Here is a 24,679-nt window from a genome sequence, read left to right on the forward strand (position 1 = left end):
CGATCTTGGCAGCCCGGTTGGAGCGGTTTATCGAGTGCCGGCTCCGCCTGCCTGGGCGAGTTTCGGTGTACGCTAGTGTATTTAAGAGTCAACACTTGTGATTGAAGGGACGCCGCTTGATGACGTCACAAGACGGGACGCTTTTCTTCATCCAATCAGAGAATACTATATTGTAGACACTAGAGGCGCCATGTAGTCCATTTGCGTTTCATTTTGTTTTCTCTCTCTCTCGCTCACCCACTCACTGACACACACACACACACACTCAGACACAGTGAAAATCAATCTCTCATAAAGAATTTCAGTCTGTCATCACACACGGATTTAGGGAGAGAGACATGGAGAGAGCGTGCGTATTCATGTTTAATCATTCATCATCTACTGTTCTGCGTCAAACTGCAGCATCTCATTTCTTATGCTTCTGTGATGTGGCTCCAAAAGGAAGATCCTGTTAAGAGTTTCCCTCATAAGAGCTAATAGTAAACGCCTTTTTACTTGCATAGCCTACCTAATTATAGAAAATGACGACGAGCATCAGAACTCATTAAGCATAGGCTATAGGCTTAAACAAAATTAACTTTTTAGAAAACCCAATAGGCTAAGCCTAATCAAATAAGCATTTTGGTCACGGCCTTGTTGTCTCAACAATAGACCATTTCTCAAATCTTTGAGACCCCTAAGTGGATTACTAGTATTCTGGGATTTTACATTGCATACTATTTACGGTAATTATCACATTATACTGGATGGGTTCCCCTGTAGGCCTACTCCCTGTAAATATGCTCTAGATACCATATAAATACTTTAATTCTATATATCGAATGATATAGAATTATCACATCGAATTAAATGTTATAAAATCGCAGTATGGGGGAAAATTACTCCGAACATATATGTTATTGAATTTTCGTTGGGGGGCTGCCTGCCCATTAGCCCACGCAAATAGGAGTTTCATTGATCCGCGTTGTTTTTCCTCTCCCGGCTCTCTCCTCACTCTCGTCCCACGGCACGGAGATGAGGCTGACTGAAAACCGTCTCCTCGGCTGATGATAGAAGCTACTGATGATAGAAGCCACTGTCTTCAGCTGCCTACAGTCAGAGACCTAACATGAATTTGGCATTTCTTGCTGCAGCAGCCGCGCTTTTGGCTGCGAATATCGGCTTCTGTTATTCCAGCAGCGTCCCTTCATTCATTCTGCCGTTCACTGACTGCGTCCAGAGCCGTGGGAAAGACGGTTTCTACCGAGGAGCGATAGATGTCACCGAGTCCGGCACCCGGTGCATGAACTGGACCGAAGTAGCCGGCTTTAAGGAGCGCTACCCAGGCAAAGGAATAGGAGAGCACAATCACTGTCGCAACCCGGACGGCAGGATCCGACCCTGGTGCTTTGTCAGGAACCACAGAGGCAGAGTGGACTGGGGGTACTGCGACTGTAAACAAGGTAAACACGCAGGCCTATAGACACACAGCAATACCGTATTTTGTAGTGATCCATACAGTTATCTTAAAGCTGTGGAAATATGACAGACACATTATAACCTAGACACCTACAAGCTGAAATCCTCAAATGAACTGAGTCAGTGCAGGCTGCTACAGATACAGTAACATGCTATATTAATTTGTATTTGGGCTGATGAGGAGCTGTATTAACACTTTTCTAGCTCCAATTGTATTCAACTCAGGAGGCCCATACTGAAGTAATTAGACTGGACACACCTTCATTGTCCCAGGTGTGAGTATAGTTTATGCAGATGGCAAGTCTAAGCACATTTGTGTGGTAATGTCTGTGGAGGTATTTGCTTATATGGTGGTGGCAATAACACAGTCCAAAGGATCTCCAGTGTAGGAGAGTACAGTGAGTAGACTAAATAAAATCTTTCTTCTCACAATAAAATAGTTTCACATGGGGAGCATCACATTATCAATATCTGTCAAGTACACAGGCAACTACTATGTTGCTAAAATACATCTCTGGACTGATGAAAGGTAAAGAAGAGAGAGAGAGAGAGAGAGAGAGAGAGAGAGAGAGAGAGTGGTGAAAGGAATAGAGTGGGATTTCCATCTGGCACAAGACAAGCAGCCTGCGGTATTTTTAGTCTTGGAGTGTGTTGGCACATCATGGTTAAATGATCTTTCAGTAACTGATACATGGAATTGACATACATTGATCCAGTCATTAAAGATGTTTGGACAATTACACACTTTTATGAGGGGTAGCCACATTTGGAGTTTATTGTATATGTGTATGACCTTTTGCAAAAGAAACGAGCCACACACTGGATGTTCTCTCTAATTTAAGTTCAGATATGCTGATGGCAGTAAGAGGCATGCAGGCACTCACTTGTGCATAATGTGTGTGTGAGTGTGAGCATGCACCCTTACATTCTCTGTTGCCATAATAGCCCACATATATCAAATAGGCACACACACAGCAATCAGGTTACTGCCACAATAAACAAAATCCACCCACCCACCCACCCACACACACACACACCCACACACACACACACACACCCACACACACACACACACACACACACACACACACACACTGTAGCCATGTCTTTTATGAGGAAACTTCTGTACACTTTAAGAAACATTTGTGAAACACTCAATTCCAAATCCTGATTAGGATGTGGCTAAAAGTATTTTAATAAGTGATAGAATCAGTTGTCTTGCACATTTATTCTTGGGGAAAAGAAAGCATATGCTGTGTGGAGAGCTAAATATGTTACTTGCTGTGACAATAAAAAGGACAACCAGAGGGACATAGTCTAAAAGTCAAACAGCGGCTCTTCTTTCTTATAATGTATGCACTATTTGTAATAGCACTGTCTCTATCATTTTTTTCTGTTTATAGACTAGTTGTGATGTGATAACACACACGAAACGTTATGTCATGAACTGAAGTGAAATGAGAACTTCTACATGCTCTTTCTTTCCTTTTTCTCCTTGGATTGAACTTTTTCTCTTTTTTACCTCCCAGCTTTGCACCCAGTTCTGCCCCTTTTATTTTTTCCCCTGTCTTCTTCCCTAACGCCCTACTCGTTTTATATATTTTGATATGGTGTGAACCATCTTTTATCTCTTTTGTATCATCTTTTATCTCCCATTTTGTATGTGCTGTATTATCATACGTGTACTATTCTCTAACCCTCTTTCCATCTCAGGCTCTGTGCGTCTGCAAGGAAGTCGCTCCAAGCTAGATGGCAGGGTGGAAGTCTATCTGGGAGGAGTGTGGGGGTCTGTCTGTAGCGATGACTGGGGGGACGAAGACGCTGCAGTGGTTTGCAGACAGCTGGGCAAGGGGTGAGGGAGCACACATGCACACACATGCGCTCAGACATGCGCTATTTGTCGCTCTCTGTCTGCCTCTCCCTCTCACATACGTATTCAGACACAGATGCAAGTACAATCGCCATCTGCCATTTAAACTCACAATGTGAAGCTGCCTTCAGAGGTCTGACAGATGGTAAGAGCGTGATGGAAATTTGGTGGGAATGCTAGAGAATTTCACAACGCTTCAGACTTACACATGCATGCACTCTCTCCACAGTCTTTGTACTTTTCTTGTGTGACCCTTGCATTCCAACCCCCCATTCCCTAGAGGTATTTAAATACCTTAAGTGCTCAGCTATTTACCTTGTTACCAGCTCTCTCTTTGTCTCTGTCTCTCACACACACGTACACATGTGCGACTGTGTCTTATGGTCTTGAATTATGAGATGCTTTCATGCTAGAAGAGCCACTGATTTGTCGGGTCTCGAGGGAGCCTGTAGGCAGATCATACATATCGACAGTGTTCATAAGCTGGGATGTAGTCAGTTGAAAAAGCGTCTGATTTTCCCTGGAGAACAGAGATGTTCTGTGCACTCACTACACATGTTGATGATAACACTGGCTCTGGCATGCACGCCGACATGAACACATGCCTGTGTGTGCATAGTCACACAGGAGTCAATGAAAGTCTGCAGTGGAAAGGAAAGAGGGCAAATGTCAGCCATATGTCAGCTGGAATCGTTGGTGATGACTTTCACAAGGCCAGATATTGAAAGCTGTTGGTTGTAAAACTGCTGACCACGTTGGCCCTGGAATGGCAGATCATGAACATATACATGGCTCAAGGTTACTGCTATCAGGCTAAAACAGCTACTTTAATTTTTGCTCTGAGATAGGCTGCAGGATTTATCTCATATGATGTGCCAAGCAACACTAATTAGGTTGCATTTTTCTTTAAAATGTTTTAAATGTCTTAATCATCACCTCTTATCAGATGAGACTGGACTTGCTTTTTGATGTCAGTTGTGGGTTAAAAAAAAGTGTTTCAGATTAGTAAAAGTAACTTGTTTGCTTATTGATCCCCTTCTAGGAGCTCAGGTCGTGCACGTGCAGTTCCACTGTTTCGTCCAAGCATGGCCAAGCTCCACTGGAGGGCGGTCCATTGCCAGGGAGAGGAGCCAGACCTGCTCCAGTGTCCTAAGACTACCTGGAATGGAGGGGAGTGTTCTCTGGCTGCAGCCATCACCTGTACCCAGCAGCAAGGTAGGAGAGATCTGATAACTCTACAAACCCTCTACAACTCCACAACCCCCACTCAGTTTTAGAATTATATAACAGTATATACTTTAAAATGAAAAAATCCCCTGTATTTTGTGTCAGCCTGCATAGATTCTTTAAGTAAACTACATGTAAATTTGTGTATTTATGCTTGTGTGCGTTTCAGCGGTAGTCGTGCTCCCTATACGTCTGGTGGGAGGTCGATCGGGGTCAGAGGGCACAGTCGAGGTCTTCCATGCAGGGCAGTGGGGTTCCATATGTGACGACCAATGGGATGACAGTGATGCGGAGGTGGTGTGTCGACAACTGGGGCTGAGGTGAAGGGGCACCCACCCACACACACAGATATTAATGTTCTTAATTCCAACCAATAATTAGCATAAAGGAAATTTTAAAATTGTGAGTATGAGAAAGTGAGGAAAAAGTCTGACAGAAAGAGTAGGAATCTGAGATGAGTTAATGTGGATATCCAGCCGTCTGTCTCTCCCTCTGTCTCCAAAAGTATGAGAAGTATTCTTTCCATTCGGACACACAGAGAGAGGAGCGAGCAGTAAAGAACATCTGGGGGTCAGATAATGAATCAGGCTCATTGTTCCTGCATGAATTCTAGTACCACAGAGATATGCATATTTAGCAACACTACACTCTCTGCAAATGTTCCTGTGTGCTTTTTTGTGTGTGTTCCACTGTGGTGTTGGTGTTGCAGTGTTTATGTATGCACGTATGTGCATGGCAAGCTATTTCTAAAAAAAGAAAGATTTGAAATGCAATAGGTATATTAAATTCAATTTCCAGATTAAACAAATACAGCATCCCATACCCTGTATTTTGTTAGTCATGGCCAGGCAGTATATCTGTTTTTATTTGTATCAGTATTACTGCAAACCAAACCTTTTGTGCTTCTGTACCTTCTCTTTTCTTTGTAGCGGTGTGGCGAGGGCATGGGGCCAGGCACATTTTGGCAAGGGTTCAGGCCGTGTGTGGCTGGACGAGGTGCGTTGCACAGGCAATGAGCTCACTCTGGAGCAGTGTCCAAAAAGTGCCTGGGGGGAACACAACTGTCTGCACTCTGAGGATGCAGGAGTGTCCTGCAACCCTCTTACAGGTAGAACAACACCTGTCCCAGCATTAGCAATCCATAATATTCACAAAGACATGAAAGTGAAATGCACACATATTTTACATATAGAGATATGGAAGGCCCGCCATACCTTACAATGGTGGAAGGGTTTGCTTGTACCCATGACCCCTGAAGCTTTGTTGCTGGAGACAATAGACCATTCACACAGCAGATATTTTGACTTGACAAACACAGGTGTAACTGATAACATTAATAGTGGTTGCATTCCATTTATGTTTTCTGGTACTAGGACCAGCTGTGCACGCTGGGTTACTGGAATGCCTATATTGAATAGAGCAATTATTAATGTTGTTAGTTACACCTGTGCTTTTCCTGCTATGACAAGTCAAAATATTTTCTTTGAAATGTGGAGACCATTGCTCATAATGAACAAACAATGTGGTAAAGGTTCTGTGTCACACACAAGGAGAGGAGTACTTGTCTGATGTATTGCCAGGTGACCAGTGTGTGAAGGACTGAACACTGGCGACAGACACAGGATATTCAGTCCGAACAGGATCTCTCAGAGCTTTCTTGTCATTACTGCAGCCAGAAATTACTCCATTAGCAGTGTCTTTTCTGAATAATTGCAATGCAATTTGCAGCATTTTAATTGCTGTATTGTGATCAATGCCAATAATTAAAAACATGCAAGGCCATAAGAAAATATATATTTTTGGATTAAAAAAAAAAGTGATTTAATGTGTATAGAAGTGAGAGCATTGCCTAACTCTGTCTGTCCTTTTCTTTCTCTCCAGATGGTACTGTTAGGTTAGTAGGCGGTGTAGGCAGCAATGAGGGACGTTTAGAAGTCTTCTACCGTGGTCAGTGGGGGACAGTGTGTGATGACGGCTGGACAGACTCTAACACACAAGTGGTGTGTCGACAACTTGGATACAGGTAAAGTATTCGTGTCCCCAGACAGGCGCATACACATGCACTCTCTTTACTCATTAATAAGTAAACAAATGTTTGTTTACATGTCTACCTTGCAGATTAGGTGAGACTCTCCTTTCTGAAGGGCTAGACATCACCCCAGTCCCACGCTTCGGGGTGGGGTCAGGTCCCATTCTTTTGGATGATGTGAGCTGCACAGGGAAAGAGCCTAGCCTATTACTGTGCAACAGGAGGGAATGGCTCCATCATGACTGCACACACCACGAAGATGTTAACATCGCATGCAGCCCTGAGCACAATGGAGAGAGTCTTCCAACTAGTAAGACAGAATCTTATCTTACTGTAAGACCTACTTAAAGGTTACAGATGAATGGGTGAGAGAGGCTCAATGAGACCTTTAAAATGTATGTTTTTAGATTCCGATATTATGCATAATGTATATACTCTTTTTGGACTTTGAAAGACTAAGCGCAGTTACCATAGTACTACTTGAAACCGTAGGTTAGTTTGTTATAACAACTCACCTGGAAAAGTCCGTGTGGGGGTATTCGAGGTTAGAGGTGGGAGGTTTGCAAGTTAGCAAGGGCACGAGCCCCACGTAAAGCTTTTTGGCCAGGAAGAATTTAGGAAAATCAGCTGTGACGCAGGCCTTCATAAATGGTAATGGTCTTTCTCAAAATTCCATTCTGGTTTTAAAGTTGGTCATAGCACAGAAACTGCACTCGCAACTCACTCTATGGAGTTTTATCACTCTTCCCTTTTGCTTATTTTAGTTTATATTAAGGTTTTTGATATTATTGATCATTGTTTTAGACTGGCTTCACTCTTATCGCTCTTTTGTGTTGCCATTGCTGAACACAAATCATACAGCCCCTTTGAATTATGGGGTGTCTCAGGGTTCAGTCCTCAGCTTGTTGTATTTTTGATTCATATGCCACATAATTTAAAGACAGAAATAAAAACATTTGACCAAGATCTATTTCTCTTGATTCTAGAAACCTCACTCTGTTATAGTTTGAGTATTTTTCACTTCCTGTTTTATTTTGTAGTATTCTCCTTCCCTTGTGTGTCTTGTGGTTTTACTTCCTGTCTTTGTTTGCTTTCCCTCCAGTTTTGATTGTTGGCCCTTCCTTGATTGTTTGCACCTGTGTCTCGTTGTTTCACCTCCCCTAGGGTATTTAGTCCGGGTCTCTGTCTTTCTGCAGTGTTGGATCATTGTTGTTATGGTATGGTGTCATTACTGTCCTGTTTTTTTTTTTTTTTTTGGTTCTGGTCTTGTGAGTGTTCCTGACATTTGTGTGTGGCCATTTGGTGCACTTTTTGTTGTACCTGGTTCCCGTGCCCAGTTCCCTGGCATTCTTACCGTGAGTTTTGTTTTGGATTCTTTGTCTCCTGTGGACCTTGGTTGGATTCTGGATTTTGTACTTTGCCTGCTCCTTATTGAAATGTTTAACCACATTGGACTCACTTCCCAGCTTCCACCACTGCCAGCCGGTAACCTATCTGCCTATTGCCTGTTTGTTGAACTGTCTGCCTACTGGTCTGTCTGCCTGTACCTGCCTGCATACCACTTCACCCAATAAACACTGTGGTCATCTGGCTACCTCATCCTCATACCGCTTCCTGATATTCTGCATTTGGGTCCACATATTACTACACATCATACGACACACACTACATACATAGAAGTTAAATGGTGATATCTAAAAAATCTTCTTTTAGTTTTTCCAATAAATCAGAATTCATTATCATAGGTCCACATTCCTCTCTCAGTAGAATCTCCTCATCTTGGTTTACTGTTCTCCAATATTATCTCTCTTGGTGAACACATGAAATCAGTAATTCAGTCCTCCAGTGACGCAAATTAACAAGATTTGATCTATTTAATCTGGATTACTACTGCTTAATGCTCAACTGGATTATTGAAATGCTCCATATTAGTGTTGAAGACAATGTAATCTTCACACGTTTTAATTACTCGAGGATGCTGCAGCCCAATTTCTTTTGAGATCCAGTAGGAGAGTGCATAAAACCACTATTTTTAGCATCTCTGGTTACCTGTGCGTTTCAGAGTTGAGTATTTTAATCACTTTTATAGCTTATATGGGGTTCACTACTGACCTTTTACCCCCCTATTACCTGAATTCTGCCTGAGATTCTCTGTTGGTACCTAAGTGGAGACTTAAAACTACCAGGGTTTGCCATCTGGGCCTCTGGAATGTTGAGATCAGGCTCACTAGTTTAAAAAATAAAATCCTGTTTAAAATCCCTTTTTACAACACATTATTCTAGAACCATTTTTACTGAAATTACTCCTGTACTTTAATTGCTAATTGTTCTTCATGTTTTCCTTCCCTTATAAACCTTTTGTGTAAAGCTCTCTGTAATAAGAATTGGATTAGATTTAAAATATTATCAGTAATAATGTTAGCTTAAAACAAGGACTGTAGAAGCTTAACTTTGCACTAAGAGCACATATACTTTATTGGCAGTGAAGAACAGGAAATCAGATGATGATGAAAGTAATTTCCCTTCACTTCATTAAACCAGGTAATGAAAGTGTAAGCTGATCTGAAATCTGTTTCTAAGATCTCTGCCAAACTCAACGTGAAGTCAATTGGATCTCATCTTACTTAGAAGAGGAAAGCCAACATTCTCCAAGAGACAGATAGAGGATTAAAACTCTAATAGGCACAGCTGTTAGTTGGCTGTCCTGCCATAATAACTGGGCCGCTCGTAAAGTCATCATGATTAAATGGACCTACTGCAAACCTTTACAGAAAGCAAGTGTCCCTCATGCCACTGTTCTTCACTGTTCCTAACTGCAAAATCATTAGTGGCTCAGATTTAACCTCATACTGTAACTGTTCAATTCTCTATCTGTCTTGATGTTGGATGTAACAGATATGAGTAAGTCTGAGTGAATGTCACTGAAAGGATACAAAGTGGTGACATGTTGGGTTTAGGTAGCTTATGCTGTTTGGCAAGAGCCTGAGGGACAATCTCACCCCACAAACACCCACTAAAGTTTATGTCATTACTACATAGCGTTTGTGTTTGAGTGTTTATGTGTGTATGTTAATCTCTCCTTCCCCCTCATAATGCCACATCAGATTGGTTTATGTTGTTTTTGGAAAAGGAGGAAAAGCAGATAAGCCAGGCTGTGCTTTGAGCTCTCTCTCTCTCTTTCACTCTGTTGTGAGAGACCATCACATTAGGGTTGTGTCAGAGCAGCAATGTAACGTGTGTGTGCTGAGAGAGGAAAAAAACAGTGTTTATGTTTGAAAGCGAAAAGACAAATATGAGCATTTCCTCAATAGCCACCACCAACTAAGAAGTAAACATTCCCACAATTAACTCCCCTAATCTGCAATTCTTATGTCCCACACACAATGTTTGAATACAGCATGTCATTCAACTCAATACAGTCACAGGGGACGATATCAGGTTAAATTACCAACCAACAACAACCAACTATATATATATTGTGCGTATACAGTATATGATAGCTTAAAAATATCTGACACTTGGCAAGAGTGTAAGCTGATCTTGAAACTGTCCACACATGGAAATGAGATCAGATATATCAGATCTCATTTAACATTCACTTAAATGAGATTAGTGTGTGTGCACTTGTATGTGCATGTCTGGGCATCTGTGTGCGGACAAACGATGATGGATTGTTTAAACCTAAAGCCCAGGCTGATTTGATTAACAGTGTAAGTGAATACCATTTGAGAGAGAAAGAAACAGAGGGAGCGTGTGAAAAACAGAGAGGTAATGAAAATAAATGATCTTTTCATAGTGACAGTGAGTCTTAACAATTTCCCCTTCTGGACACACAAGTGGTTTACGTGCATGAAAACAGACGTGTTCAAGCTACTTCCTTTGTAGAGAACATGAGCGCACATGCCCCATTCACTAGACATGTTAGCCTGGCAGATCAGGTTTGTTAGGGAACATGTGTGTAGTGTCTTTGAGTATTTCTACAATCAGGGGTTTTGGGTAACTTCAGAGAACAGAAACAAATCTGTGCCAGTAGGGTAAGTCCATGTAGTCGGGGTAAATTGTGTTTGTGTGTGATCTTCAGGTGTGCCAGTAAGGCTTGTGGGAGGAGAGAGCCCAAGGGAAGGCCGGGTGGAGCTCTATCTGTCTGGACAATGGGGGACCGTGTGTGATGACGGATGGACTGATCGTGATGCAGAGGTGGTGTGTCGACAGTTGGGATACAGGTATGTTTGTATGGGCACGTGTGTCGGAGTAGCCCCTCTGATAGCCTTGTGTTTCTGGGTAACATGATCACAACAAGCACATTGACTTACATGGAGTACAAGCAAGACGAAGGTTCTGCTTACGATATGGGCAGACAAAGCTGTTGGAAGTGGCTAAGTCCACACACCGCTTACTGATGTAGGTTCAGTTGGGAGGAATAAAGATTACCTATGCAGTTGAAAGATGGGTGCATTTTACAGATGCAACTAACAATTGTTTTCATTATCGATTATCACTTATCCCTCAATCGTTTAGTCAACAAAATGTCAGAAAATAGTGAAAAATGACCCTCAATTTCCCAGAGCCCAAGATGACGCATTTAAATTACTTTTTTTCCCCCAACCATCAGTCTAACAACTCAGGGCTGTTCAGTTTACTATAATAGAAGGCTAATAAATCCTATATATTTACTTTTGAGAAAGGCATTTTTGCTTCAAAACTGAAATGATGAAAATATACACATTAACATAGTGCATTTACACCTTTTCAGTATCTAGAAAGAATTTCAGATTGCAGTCTGCTACAAATCCTTTTTGGCTGCTTTTCTCATCCATACACCTCATACCATCCATTATTCTCAGATCTTTCTCCTTGTCCTTTTCATTTTTACCATATTTTTTTATTTTCAGTCATGGTCAGGATGTTGGAATAGAGTTAATATGTTGGAGAAAAGCTCAGTTGTGAGCTGTGGCATTGCAATGTGATCACTCTATACATTACACTCAAGTGAATCCAGACTGCCTACTCTGCGAAATCAATCACCACTTCTTAGACTTACCATCTGTCTTAAGCTCGCTCCCACTTTCTGTGTCTCTTTCATCTCTCCATCCCTCAACCCTGCTCTGTTTTCAGTTTGCACCTCATCACGCACATCTCAAGTTTCAAGCTAACTTACAATGGTAAAACTACAGTATACTTTGAATCATTTAAAATTACTAAATTTCATGAATTCATCTTTAAAAATTGTGCACTCAAGGTTTTGAGCACTTCTTGTGAGCCTCTGGTATACTGCTATGCTGCCAGCTGCTTTTATTCAGGGTTTTAGCTGTGCCCTTTCGCAGTGCCAAGATAAACCTCCAATTAAAGGACAGGCCAACTGTGCAAATGACACATTCACAATGACAGATAAGTTGAGGCGAAGCAAACTACCTCATCTCATCCACTCTGTGTCCCATTATCTCTTCCCTCTGAGACACTCTCCCATTTTCCAAAACAATGGCAATGGGATGGCAAGGGAAAACTGTACCGTAACAAACAGTCTTCATTTTCTCTCTCATCACTCCTTAGCAAGGGATACTCATCCCTTAGCCACCCAATCTGGAGCACATAACGAGAGAGAGAGAGAGAGAGAGAGAGGAAGCGTGTTGGAGGCGTGTAAAAGTCACATTAGGATCATCATTCTGTCTCGCACAGGGTGTGGTGAAAGGTCATTACATACACAGCAGGTCCCCAAGGGTTAGAATGAGGATCTACGTGAAACTGGACAACTCATACACACACACACACACACACAGTTTGCCAGCATAAACTTATAAACATAATTTGGCAACAACTTAATTTGCTAGTGGTATAAATAAAGCCTATAATGTGGACTGACTCATACCGAACCATACTTGTACCACTACTTCATACTACTACTTTAGAAAAAACATTGGAAAAACACCTCCAGCCATTTGTGTATATCTGTCATGCTGCCGATGAGCAAAAGTGGCAAAAGGCAAAAACGCTAATGTATTTATACAGTATAGCACAATTATATGTCATATACACTGAGGCAGTTTCAAAGTGCTTTACATACACTTAAACTTCAAAATGAATTGAAAACTAATTCAAAGGCAATCATAATACAAAAATACATACATAAAAACTAAATATAAATGAATGTAAGCCTATGAATGTGTTGCCATGTTACAAGAATGGAACAGTAAGAGGTTTTGCTCAGACTGAGGACTTGTTTGAAGTTCAAACTGCCTGCAGCTTATGATCAAGTCACCTTGGCTGCATCTTTTCTTCAATCCTCCCTGGCAATATTTAAAACAGAACCACTAACAAAAATGCCATTTGAAAAATGCTTATCCAAAATTTTAAAGAATTTATGGAAAATGGACAGTACATGAAATATGATGTCTAAGAAAGCACTTGGCTTTCTTTTCTAACTTGAGCATTTAATATCCAAAGCAGATTGTGTTGCATTTTTGACTGATGTTGTGTTACTGTATGTTGCCACAGAAACACTTCCTGCAGCCTTGATATCAGTCTCTAGGCTTAGTTCCAAGTGACTTGGCGGTTCACCCTTTCCATGCTAAGTACTGCTTGGGGAGCTATTGGAGACACAGACACAATGCTGGATGTCTCAATAAGAGACATGAGATTCCCTGTGGATGAGTGGGGATACAAGACCTGCCACCCAGCAAACCCCAGGGGCGCAACATGAGATCCTCTCAGTCGGTTATCTATCAATCTTAATTAAAATCACAGTTACAGCCTATACAGGCACACATACGCAACCACAACCTACAGGCCTCTGTGTGTTAGCTGTTTGCTAATTAAAGTCAGAGGTGAGATAGTGATACAAGTACTGTTGTTATCAGATTGTAAAAGTGATTCGACCTGGTTTGCGTCACAGCCAGAGAATGTCAAACCATAACATCGATACTAAACATGTCATCACCACCTATAGGCTTATACACACACATACAGACAAAAAGATGTAACAGCTCAGCATGTGACATGATTAAAGTTAATTTGGAAAAGATACATAGTATTACACTTCTATACTTTTTTACATTACAAAAAATACAGAAGTTATTTTTTTTTTAAAAGCAAATCAACATGTTACAACCCAACAAAACAAAAAAGATATAATTAAATCTGGCCTACGCATTCAAAATCTCATTAGACTATTGCACAAAACTGACATTTCAAGTTCTAACAGGAGCTGTAGCTCATCTTCAAATGGTTCAGAATGCTTCAGGGAGCACATTACTCCAGTGTTGGCTTCTCTCCTTTGCTCGACAGTGGAGTTTAGAATTTAATATTACATTTTAGTTATTACAGGCTCTAGGTGAAGCCCCTGAGTACATTTTTGAATTGTTGTGTCCATATTGTAAATTAATGTCTCTCAGGTCAGCTAACTAGTGTCTACTAGATGTTCCCCGAGCTTAGCTTACAATGAAGGGAGACTTTGAAAGATTTGATGTCTCAAAAGTTTGGAACCGTTTTCCTCTTACTATTAGATCATCCAATTCAACTGAATCTTTTTAAAAAAAGCTTCTCAAGGCTTACCAATATTCCCTCGCTTTTCTTAACTGATGTTTTGCTTTTTGTTGATGTTATTTCTGTTTTGTAAATTCTTAACTAATATTTAATATATTAATATAGTTAATGCTTTAACACTGTTTAACTTCTGCTTTGAAAAATCCTATATAAATAAACCTTAATTATATCTTTGCAGTTTGTTTTATCTTCGTCCTCAATATGAACTACTTTTTTGACAGTTCTAACAGTTTTCCAGTTTAATATCATTTAGAAGGCAATGGCAATGTAATGTCTGTGTGTTCTGTGTCGTGTCCATCCTCCTCAGTGGGGTGTCAAAGGCCCGTGTGATGGCGTACTTCGGGGAAGGGACAGGGCCCATCCACGCGGACAATGTGAAGTGCAGCGGCGAAGAGCGTTCATTAGCAGACTGCATCAAACAGGCACCCGGCACACACAACTGTCGCCATAGTGAGGACGCTGGGGTCATCTGCGACTATGGTGAATCGCAGCCCAGCTACAAAGAGGTCAAAGGTCAGTCAGGTCTGGGTTTTTTTTTTTGCTTAATGTTGCTCTGGAAAAAAATTGAGCTTCTCTGATTTGTTTGGACCATCTGAGTGAGTCACTGAGCATGCGTGAGACTATAGTGTATTTAGCAAACATTTCCAATATGTCATATACACTGAAAAACTAATGTGAAACAAATGACTAAAAGGAGGTAAGATTCTAAGAGGAAAGCGGGGAGGATTTTAGTGTGTGTGTGTGTGTGTGTGTGTGTGTGTGTGTAAATTTCCAGATGGTAAAATGGAGAGAGCGATGTTATTTCTTCACTCTGTCTGTCACACATCAGGGCAGACACACACAGTGCTATCCGTTACCTGCACATATGCTATTACTTCCATTTCTCACGTGCACACTGGTTTGACGTGCGGAATGTCAAACCAGTGCAGGAGGATGTTTTGTCTCTTCAGTATGATAAATTACATCTTCTGAAAAAGCACTTAAACTATGTTTGTAGATTCTAACATCACATACACACAGACACAGATGAAAATGATCTGATTTATTTAATTTACTTTATTTCAGGTTCATATGTAGTAGTAAGAGATGAATTTCAAACATCTGAGCCTAAATGTATGGTTTAACAATCATCACCCTCCCACACACTCACATATACACACCCAATGGTTCCTCTTTTGTCTCTGTCAGACCCTGTCAACTCAATTTGTGGTCTGCGGCTCAAACACACTCGTCAGCGCCGAATCATAGGTGGAGAAAACTCTCTGAGGTAAGCTGAAAGGGACAGGAGGGATCAATGAAAGCACAGAGAACGCCTGCCAGAGACATATACAATAAAGAATATTGGACACATTTTCAAGTCAACAAGTCTTAGATGGAAAACAGCCGATCTGAAGCTACAGGCAAAGAAATATCAAACGGTGTGTACTTCCAAACATGAACATACACTATATGTGGGTAAGTGGAAGTATGCAAGTGAGTAAGAATGTCAGCATTAAAGACAGAAAGGAGATAAATAGAGAGAAAGGCAACATTTATGCTTATTTGTATGCAACCAAGTGCATGCAGCCATATTTATGGGTAGATGTGAAACAAAATGTTTTTCATACTGAGTATTTGTGTGTGTGTGTGTGTGTGTGCATGTTTACACTTTACATAGCCGCATGTACACTCATTCCGTCAGGTATGCTGATATTTAGTGTCCTCCAAATAAATCACATAAATCATATTTGGATGAAATATGCGTGTTGCTTTGTTGGCTACCTGTTTAGTGCTCTATTATGAATCAAGGTACAATAACCACATAATGTGCCTACTTTATAGTTCAGTAAAATGTTAATCATTTTTTAAGCATCTGAACAGGACTCAATTTGCTCTTGTTAAAATTTAGTAGAGTGGATTCTGTGTCTATGTTTGCATTTTAAGTTATTTGTGTGCTTTTATAATCGCGCGCGTGTGCATGCTTGGCTGTGTGTTCATGTCTGTAGGGGTGGCTGGCCATGGCAGGCTGCAATTCGTTTGCGAGGATCTCGAGGAGACGGGAGGTTGGTGTGTGGAGCAACTCTTATTGACACCTGCTGGGTCCTCACCTCAGCACACTGCTTCAAGAGGTCAAACACACACACCCACATTTACCCACACACATATGTATGTGTCACGGTGTGAAAGGCTATATTCAATTTTTGAAGCCAGTTCATCTCATACAGCCGGTTCAGTATGGATCCCGGGCCGACACAACACAAGCACTCAGTCTATTTGAGGTAAAAATATAAAACTATTTATTTGCACAAAATGTCTAAATTATAATGTAGAATGATTACATAAAAATCAACAGAATAATGGTATAAAAACATTCAAGGAATTAAACTACTAAATTGGAAAACATTGTAAAAAAGGACAATCTACTATAAATATAACCAAGAAGATAAAACAGACTAAGATGTATAGATAAAATCAGTACTAAATACATTAAGATTACAGTCAGACTTAAAACCAATGTCACAGCCTGACTATCAGAGTAGGTACCCCAAGTCCAATATTCAAGTCCAGCTCAGCCCAGTGGTCCAATGTACTGCCTATATGGACAGTTTTGTGACTATGACCCACGGACAGAGAGGGAATATTTCACGCACAACCAGCCAGGAAATAATTACATTCCTTCACTTATCAGTTTACAGGCCTCTCAATATCCAAAGCAAGCATCTTCCTGCTCGACCTGCCCACTGCAGTTCTCCCCGCGTCCACAACGCTAGTCAGTCGGTGTTTCCTTATGTCAGTGTCCACCACAGGCTTTGCAGGGGGTACACTCCTGCCTGCTGTTCCCACAGTCTCTCTTCAAAAGATGAATGAAGGGCTGGGCACTATGCTCCGAGCAGGACAGTGATTGGTTGAGAGTCTGATAGATAAGTCTGCAGCTTGTTAAGTGTGGTCGCATTCTGCATGTGGGTAAATGACACATTACATGCAAGGCAAACAAGCAGCACTCTGATAACATACTAAAATAACTAAAATGCACTCTAAAAACATGCAAACAAGAAACTATAGAAAACATATAGTAAGAAATTAATTTACAATTAAAACATGCAATAGTTTAGTGCCCTAAGCTCATTCACAAACACATCTACCTTTTACATTGTGTGTTTGGATTTTCTGCATATGTTGGAGTTATCTTTACTCATGGAAATGTGACTGTGTTTATGCATACATTTGCCTCTGTCTGTAGTTTGAGCTACACCCGAGCTACACAACTTTTTTACGTCCTCAGTATATTCAAGTCTGACAGAGGCATGAGAACCGCAACAATGTGAGCAGTAATCAGTGGTGGTTTGGCTGAGGTGCAGGTGGCAAGGAGCCAGCCAGAGTTACTTCATCTTAACTTCATCTGGTCTGGGGGCCTCCACATGGCACCACCAACTTCAAATCCATCACCCAATGCATATAGCAGAGAAGGCAAAAGACAAAAAAGATAGAAAATGTATTGAACAGAGAGACTCAACAAATTTGTGAAGAGCTGAGAAAGGTGAGGGTTGTGAGGGAACTAACCCTAAAGTCTGCATTTGATGTCAGACTGTATTTTAAGGATAATATCTTTTGGTTGCATTACCAGGTATTAGTTCCAGTGTTTGGGTTTGGTAGGAAAACCAGAACTCTTTACAGGCTCCAGCAGCTCCACCACTATAAATCCTGATGTTTCCACATTAAAGAGAGGAAGAGGTCATTCACTAAATCCTTTCCAGCACCATTTCTCAAGCCATTCCCAGGCCCTTTCCACTGCCAGAGTTGTACTCCTAATACAGGAACATCTACTCTGTGGTGTGACTCTTCGTCCTCTTCTTTAAATGACACACACAGGAAACACACAGCTGTGCTGTGCTGCATATTAAGACCACTTGGGATGTAGCAATCAAGACTTCTTGGACTGATTGATGCAAATAGTGCGATTAGTTGACCACCAGTGTAATTGCAGATTGAAATAATAAATTTTACTCTGACTTTCTACTAACAATGGTAAGTCATTTAATACTGCACAGTAGGCACTTTAGCAGCCATAATAGTTAGCCTCAAATATGACACTGTCCTTATCTGATTGTTGCGTGTCTGCTTGTGCAAGGAAAAAATAAATGATAGGCTTTATCCAAACAAAGTAATTATATATTAGTATGTGCTTAATGAGCTAGGTGCTCACTCACCTACTGCCTCAGGTTTTGCTTTTTATATTGAATGGGTTTTGATCGTAGCTTGTGGGATTCATCTATCAGGGCTCTGATAGATGAATCCCACAAGCTAAGATTGATGACGTTTCCTACAATAGTAACATTCTACTGACTGCTGCTGATTGGCGCAAAATCTGTACAGCACACTTTCTTAGTATAACAGTTAATTATTTATGATAAATGTTTATTGTTGCTAATTGTGGTATGGTTTTAGCTGTAGGTAGGGTATTTGTTATCAGAGACATTGCAAGCAGACAAGAAAGGTCAGACACTACTACAAAGTACTTCTCTTGCCTCCCTGATCACATATCAGTCTTCAGTGCTCCAAGCTGTTAGCTTCAGCTATGACAGCTTTGAAAAGCAATTTGCTGCATGCAAGCCAGGGCACACAGACCAAAATAGGGACTTCCGACTTTACAGTGTCACCTTTCATATATGGTAACCAAAATAGGGTGACACACACACAAGCACACACACACAGGGCAACACATAAACAAATACACTCATGCAGTCACACAAAACAGAAAATACATCAACAAGTTTGCCTACCCACTTATGCTTGTTTTAATTTGCACACAAGCACAGATTATATTTTTAGTGACACGTTAAGATACTACCAACTGTAATTAACACGATAATATTATCTTATCCCTTACACTTCCATTACCGATTAGTAGGTTCATAAAGATTGACCTCAGGTCAGTGGTCACATGCTGTCAACATATTAAACCTATTTATACCTTGTAGATGTACAACTGGGGGCTTGCCAACAGTAACACAACTCCAGCATATTAACTGTTTTTAGCACCAACAACAATGTGTGAAAGGTAATTTAGGTGTCACATTCAAAAACCTGAGATTTTGCCTTCAGCACAGGCTCAAGCCTGGCAGTCTTGCCTTTCTTAGAGTAAGTCAGTCTACCTCAAAACATGTGTGCATGTGTGTACGTGTAGCTGGGTATGTACTGTACATAGATGACTGGTCAGCAGTGTCTCCACTCTGCCAGAAACGTTGTGGCATTCCCAGGTCAGGAGATATTTCCGGAAACACACTACCAGCTGTAACTGGACACAGAGACTTGGCTCTATCGAAAGGCCTCCTTCTTTCACTCCTCTCCTCTTCCTTCTTTTCCCTCCTTTCCTCTCCTTTGGTCCTGTCTTTGCCCCCGACTTACCCTACTCCTCTCCTCTACTTCTCTCCCACTCTATTTCAAAAAGGCCAAACATCTCCAACAAGTAAATGGCAAGCGTCATTATGTCAACCTATGAGTCAGATAAAAGCATAAACACACAGACTCAAGGACATTTTTATTGTTATCATTCTTGCCTATACTCATTCTCTGTCCAAGTTTCCATTTGTATTGCCACTAGAAGTAGTGCAAGAAGTGTGCAACCCTTTTTTAGTCATGATTTATAGTGACTTGATAGAATGCATAAAAGCACTACAACAATGTTGCGTTAAAGAAGCCTCAAGGGGAACACAAACATAATAGATAATAGAAAATGTAGCTAAAAATCAATAATAAAAAGTCTAAACGAGGGTATAAATAGATAATAGATTATTGAAAGAAAAGATTAAAACTGAAAAAAAAGTTTTCATATACATACTTAAAGAGGAGATTTGAAAAGATAATACCAACTGATTACCAAAGGTGACCGGAGCCAATGTCACCCTTGAAAATCAGGCAAGTTGGTGGAACAACCATGCATGAAGATCTCAGGCTGTGCTATTTCTCATAAGGGTTAGGGTTAACATATCCAAAATATTGCTGGGAGAATAACACTATGAAGCCTTAAACATTTATTAAAAAAAAAAACCTTAAAATCTATTCCACTACTCATATTCGACTAGTGCAGATTTTATGACTGTGTGTGCCCAGTTTAACATACTTGTACTTTTTCCAGCTCTAGATGAACTATTGCTGAGGGTAACCCCTTCCAAAGCTCGTAATTTTATTGCTCAAGGTTTATGTATCACCAGTAGTATTGCTCACACACACACACACACCCTCTTTCTCTAATGGCCTCTCTCGATTCATACCTCTCTGCAGGTATGGAAACAACACCAAGCACTATAAAGTTAGAGTGGGCGACTACCACTCCCTCGTCCCTGAGGAGTACGAAGAGGAGTACGCCGTTGATCAGATTGTCCTCCACCCAAGCTACCACTCCCATAGCAATGATTACGACCTGGCCTTGGTTTGTTTGTCACCGGGAGCAGTGGGCCAGATGCCGGGAGAGTGTGTGTCATTCAGCCGTCATGTTCTTCCCGCCTGTCTGCCCATGAGGAAAGAGAGAGTGCTCAAACAAGCCAGTAACTGCCACATTACCGGCTGGGGTGACACAGGTGAGGGTGTGTGTTTGTGTAGAAGGGAGGGTGGGTACGGTGGCCCTGATTTGTAAAACATGGCATCATTTAATTGAATTCTTGTTCATTTAATTTCTCAAATGATGTATTTAACACGTCAGCACCACTGAATATGGGACAGTGTAGGACCTTCACACCTTTAAATTCTAGTAAGAGCAGGAAAAAAGAGATGACTTTAAAAGACAGATCCAGTATAATTTGAGTTAAAATCATAATCTAGCGACTTTTAATTCTGTTTTTAAATGAATGCAGACTGAATAAAATTTAAAGCTCATTCAAGTGAAATGATTTTACAAAAGATTGCAATCTTCTTTACTAGAAGTGTGGGTTTTTTTTCTTTTGTAAATACACAATATTTACTTCAAAATATTTACCAGGGCAATTGGAAGATATGTTACAGTTTTAAAAAAAGCACTCGAAAACATTCAATAAGCAGTAATGTAAAACAGCAAGTTAATGAAAATCATATCATACCACACTGGGACTAGTTATTTGGGGTAAAGTCTATTGTATATTTGGACAGACAGTAAAACATTCATGTGCTGTAACCACAATAGTATTCCTACCATATGTAAGTCATAATAGCACTTGTTTGACTTCATGCTCTGTATATGTCCGTACACTTGACTGTGTACATAGACACACATCTGTTAGTGATCTTTAAATTACATGCTGATGTCATTTATCATAGCAACTTAGTCACAAAGGGCTAGAGAAGGTCACAGTACATGCTGAGGGGTTAGTGTCTTTTTTCCTTAATGTCGCTTGAATTCATGTGTGAGTGTGTTTGTGTGTGTGGGAAAGAGTGTTTTTATTAGTTTACTTAATGTGTGATAACAACACAGGTTATTTAGAGGGTGTGATGCTGGGAATGGCTGTTTAACTTAAGGTGAGATGTCTGCTTTGCACAGCTGTTTGCATTTGGCTATCTGCCGTTCTGATATCATACACACACACACACCCAAGCAACTTTTACACATACATACCAGCCTAAGCTACCATGGATAGTTAATAACACTGTGTAGTCATGGAAAGAGCCAGGGGGAAAAAACACCACTGTAGAGGTTTGGGTTCCGTTTTCGGCAGTGGTTCCCTTCAGCTTGGTCGTGCGTACTGACGAATGCAATTGGCCATGTTCATGTGTGGAAAGCCATGGAAGGATCATGTCCTTGTCGCTACTGGTTGTTTGAGGTGCTGGCAAAACGGGGGGTACAGTAGAGGGGGTAGGATATGGGGGGATAGTTGGAACCTCTGCGCACATTTTGGCCACAGGGTGAAGCTCCTTGCTGATAGTTGAAAATAGCGACCGGCGACAGCATGTGTATCAGAGGAAGCATATTTCTGTCTACAACCACCCCAGGCCAACAGTAAAGTTAACAAGTTATACAAGGTCTGCATGCAGGGGAATTGGAATTTTTTTAAAGAGACACAGAAAAAGATATGTAATGGGAACCTTCATGGAATGAAAGAAAACAGCTTGTCTTAGACTACCAGAAACCTTGAAATTGATTCATCTCTAAATCAGAGCCCTCTTGACTGAATAAAGTCAGACAGCCTTTGAATAATGTGATAAATGAGGTTGAGTCAAGTGAAGTCTGCTGCCCAATGGCAAGGCAAGGCTAACTTTAAAATAAAAAAATGTATTTAGAACAAGTCATGCACATAGGGAATGTTGTGTGCTTCACACCCACAAATGTCAAAACTATTTGCAAATAGTGTAAAAACTAAAACAGATTACAAGTTACAGTAACCTATTCACAATTGTGCACGCACACACAAACAAGGCTAAGAGTCTAGTGTTTGGATAAACAGAAATTTTGATCTGATGATGGAACTAGATGAAAGGTCAGGGGATAAAGGTTTTTACAGTTCATTCTCTAGGGACCATGAATGAGCTGTACCAAATGTTATGGCAATCCATCCAATAGTTGTCCAGACATTTCACCAAAAATGTCAACCTGCTTGTGGCGCTATAAGGCCAAAGTGATGACTGACCATCATTGACATCCCTAGAGCCATGCCGCTAGCATGGCTAAAACACATGTTCAATTACTGAAAGGCTGCAGATGTTATAAAAGGCAGCAGAAACTAAACTCTAACACTCTTCCTTTTTCTCAGGCCGCTCATACTCCAAGACCCTACAGCAGGCACCCCTCTCCTTACTTCCCCGTCGTCATTGCCAGCAGCATTTCCACAGTGCCTTCACAAGCCGCATGCTCTGTGCTGGCAGCGTCCAGTCTGAGAGGCGTGTGGACAGTTGTCGTGGTGATAGTGGAGGTCCGTTGGTGTGTGAGCGTCCGGGAGGGGGTTGGGTGGTTTACGGGGTCACGTCCTGGGGCCATGCCTGCCGAACACAACAGTCCCCTGGCGTCTACACCAAAGTCTCTGCCTTCAGCTCCTGGATACGCAAGGTGATTGGACATGATGACAGAAAAGAGAAAAGGCGATGAAAGGTGAATGACGAACTGAAACAATTGACCTCTCGATCAGAAAGAATGACTCTCAAGACTTACTCGATTGGCCGGGTGACAACTGATACAACAATATATTTCAGTCATGAGGCTATGACCTGATTATACAGTGATGTAATTTAAAAACTGACTTTCAAATGGAGAGGACAAGGCAAAGCTAGACTTTTTCTCCTAGAAACTTTTTATATTTTTTGGAGCGAGGAAGGCATGTCTTTTCTCTCATCTAAGTCATTAGCACTTATTTTAATGATTTGATATTCTCATGGGCTGCAAGATTTTGGATGGTGTTAAATCTCAACTCAAGAAAATGCCATAACTTAAATATCTTTTTGTTCTCTCTTGTGACATTGCATACTACACTAAAATGTCTTCTTTCTTATGTAATAATGTTCTCTGTGCTTGCTTTTGTTACATAGTTATATTGTAATTTATGACATGAAATATGTGATTAAACATGTTAAAAAGGGACCACGGTGTTAAAACAAACAGAGTATACATGCATGCACTCATGCATACACAGTGAGTGATGGTATGATATAAATTTACAGACTTGCACTAAGAACCCCCCTTTAGGTACTTAATGCATGATATTCAATGCTTTTGTGTTAAGCATTTTAGTCATATTGACATTTGCCAAAGTGAAATATGTCGTTAAACCTCATTTCATTCTTCTTTATGTAATGTTTATCCATTGTGCTCTTAAGCAGATTTCAGGTCTCAGTAATTACTCAGGCATTTATAATTTATATACAATCAGTATTTGTCCTTGTCTCAGTGCTGCTTGACATTTGCAGAGAAAGGAAGGGACTAAAGTGTTTCTGAATCAAAGTACACAACAGCAGTTCTAAGTGTTGATTTGTCTTATTGACACTGTTAATTCACGTTCTTTTGTTCTGGTGGGATAGTTTAGTGTTGTCGAGGTTTTGACAACACTGACAGGAGACAATCTGGTACACTTGAAAAAAACAGACACTACACTGCCTTCTTATTTGATGTTTACTGACTATGCGGTATGTGTTAATGTACTGTAACATTTCTTCATAAATGTAGATTTTGTAAAAAGTCTGAGTTTGTTGTTTGTTTACTTAAGAAACTTATTTGTTAACATTTGAGTAACAATGATCTGTTCATGTAAAAACATTTTGGTGTTACTACATATTCGTACTTTCTAAGTGGTTGTTGCACTTTATATTACACGTTCTATCATTCCCACAAATCTGAAAGGTGAAGAGGTGCTGCTGGAATGACAGAGCTCTTTCAGGTTTGTTTCTGACTGCATACTGTCAAAGTGAGCACCACCGTGTCAGACAATGTGTATGCACACACACCCACAAACAGTGTCTACAGGAATGAAAGCCATTTTATGAGTTGTCCTCATTTACAAGGCAAACACATCATGTTGACTTGACACACATTTGCGAACAGGAACAGTGGAAGGCTGCATGAAATCTTTGCAACATAAATAAAAATGTTCTTATCTTTCCAGCATTTGTTTTTTTTCCCTCAT

At 40.7% G+C, this 24,679-nt stretch overlaps 1 protein-coding gene across 2 annotated transcripts; it reads left to right on the top strand.

Annotated features, from left to right (window-relative positions):
* Nucleotides 1-40: 40 nt before the first annotated feature.
* Nucleotides 41-24,655, top strand: prss12 (serine protease 12). 2 transcript variants are annotated; one of them, XM_044191004.1, is made up of 13 exons: nt 41-1,442; nt 3,172-3,310; nt 4,371-4,543; nt 4,725-4,875; nt 5,485-5,663; nt 6,437-6,578; nt 6,674-6,894; nt 10,666-10,807; nt 14,431-14,636; nt 15,312-15,390; nt 16,109-16,231; nt 20,385-20,680; nt 22,820-24,655. In XM_044191004.1, exons 1-13 carry the CDS (start codon nt 1,109-1,111, stop codon nt 23,149-23,151), a joined length of 2,517 nt encoding a protein of 838 aa, XP_044046939.1. In that variant the 5' UTR covers nt 41-1,108; the 3' UTR covers nt 23,152-24,655. The 2 variants fall into 2 exon arrangements, 1 of the variants encoding a protein (XP_044046939.1); XR_006377519.1 differs by lacking the exon at nt 15,312-15,390 and having other exon boundaries at nt 22,820-22,955.
* The last annotated feature ends 24 nt before the right edge of the window (nt 24,656-24,679 follow it).

Source organism: Siniperca chuatsi, linkage group LG3 (assembly GCF_020085105.1).
Source record: "Siniperca chuatsi isolate FFG_IHB_CAS linkage group LG3, ASM2008510v1, whole genome shotgun sequence".
NCBI lineage: Eukaryota > Metazoa > Chordata > Actinopteri > Centrarchiformes > Sinipercidae > Siniperca > Siniperca chuatsi.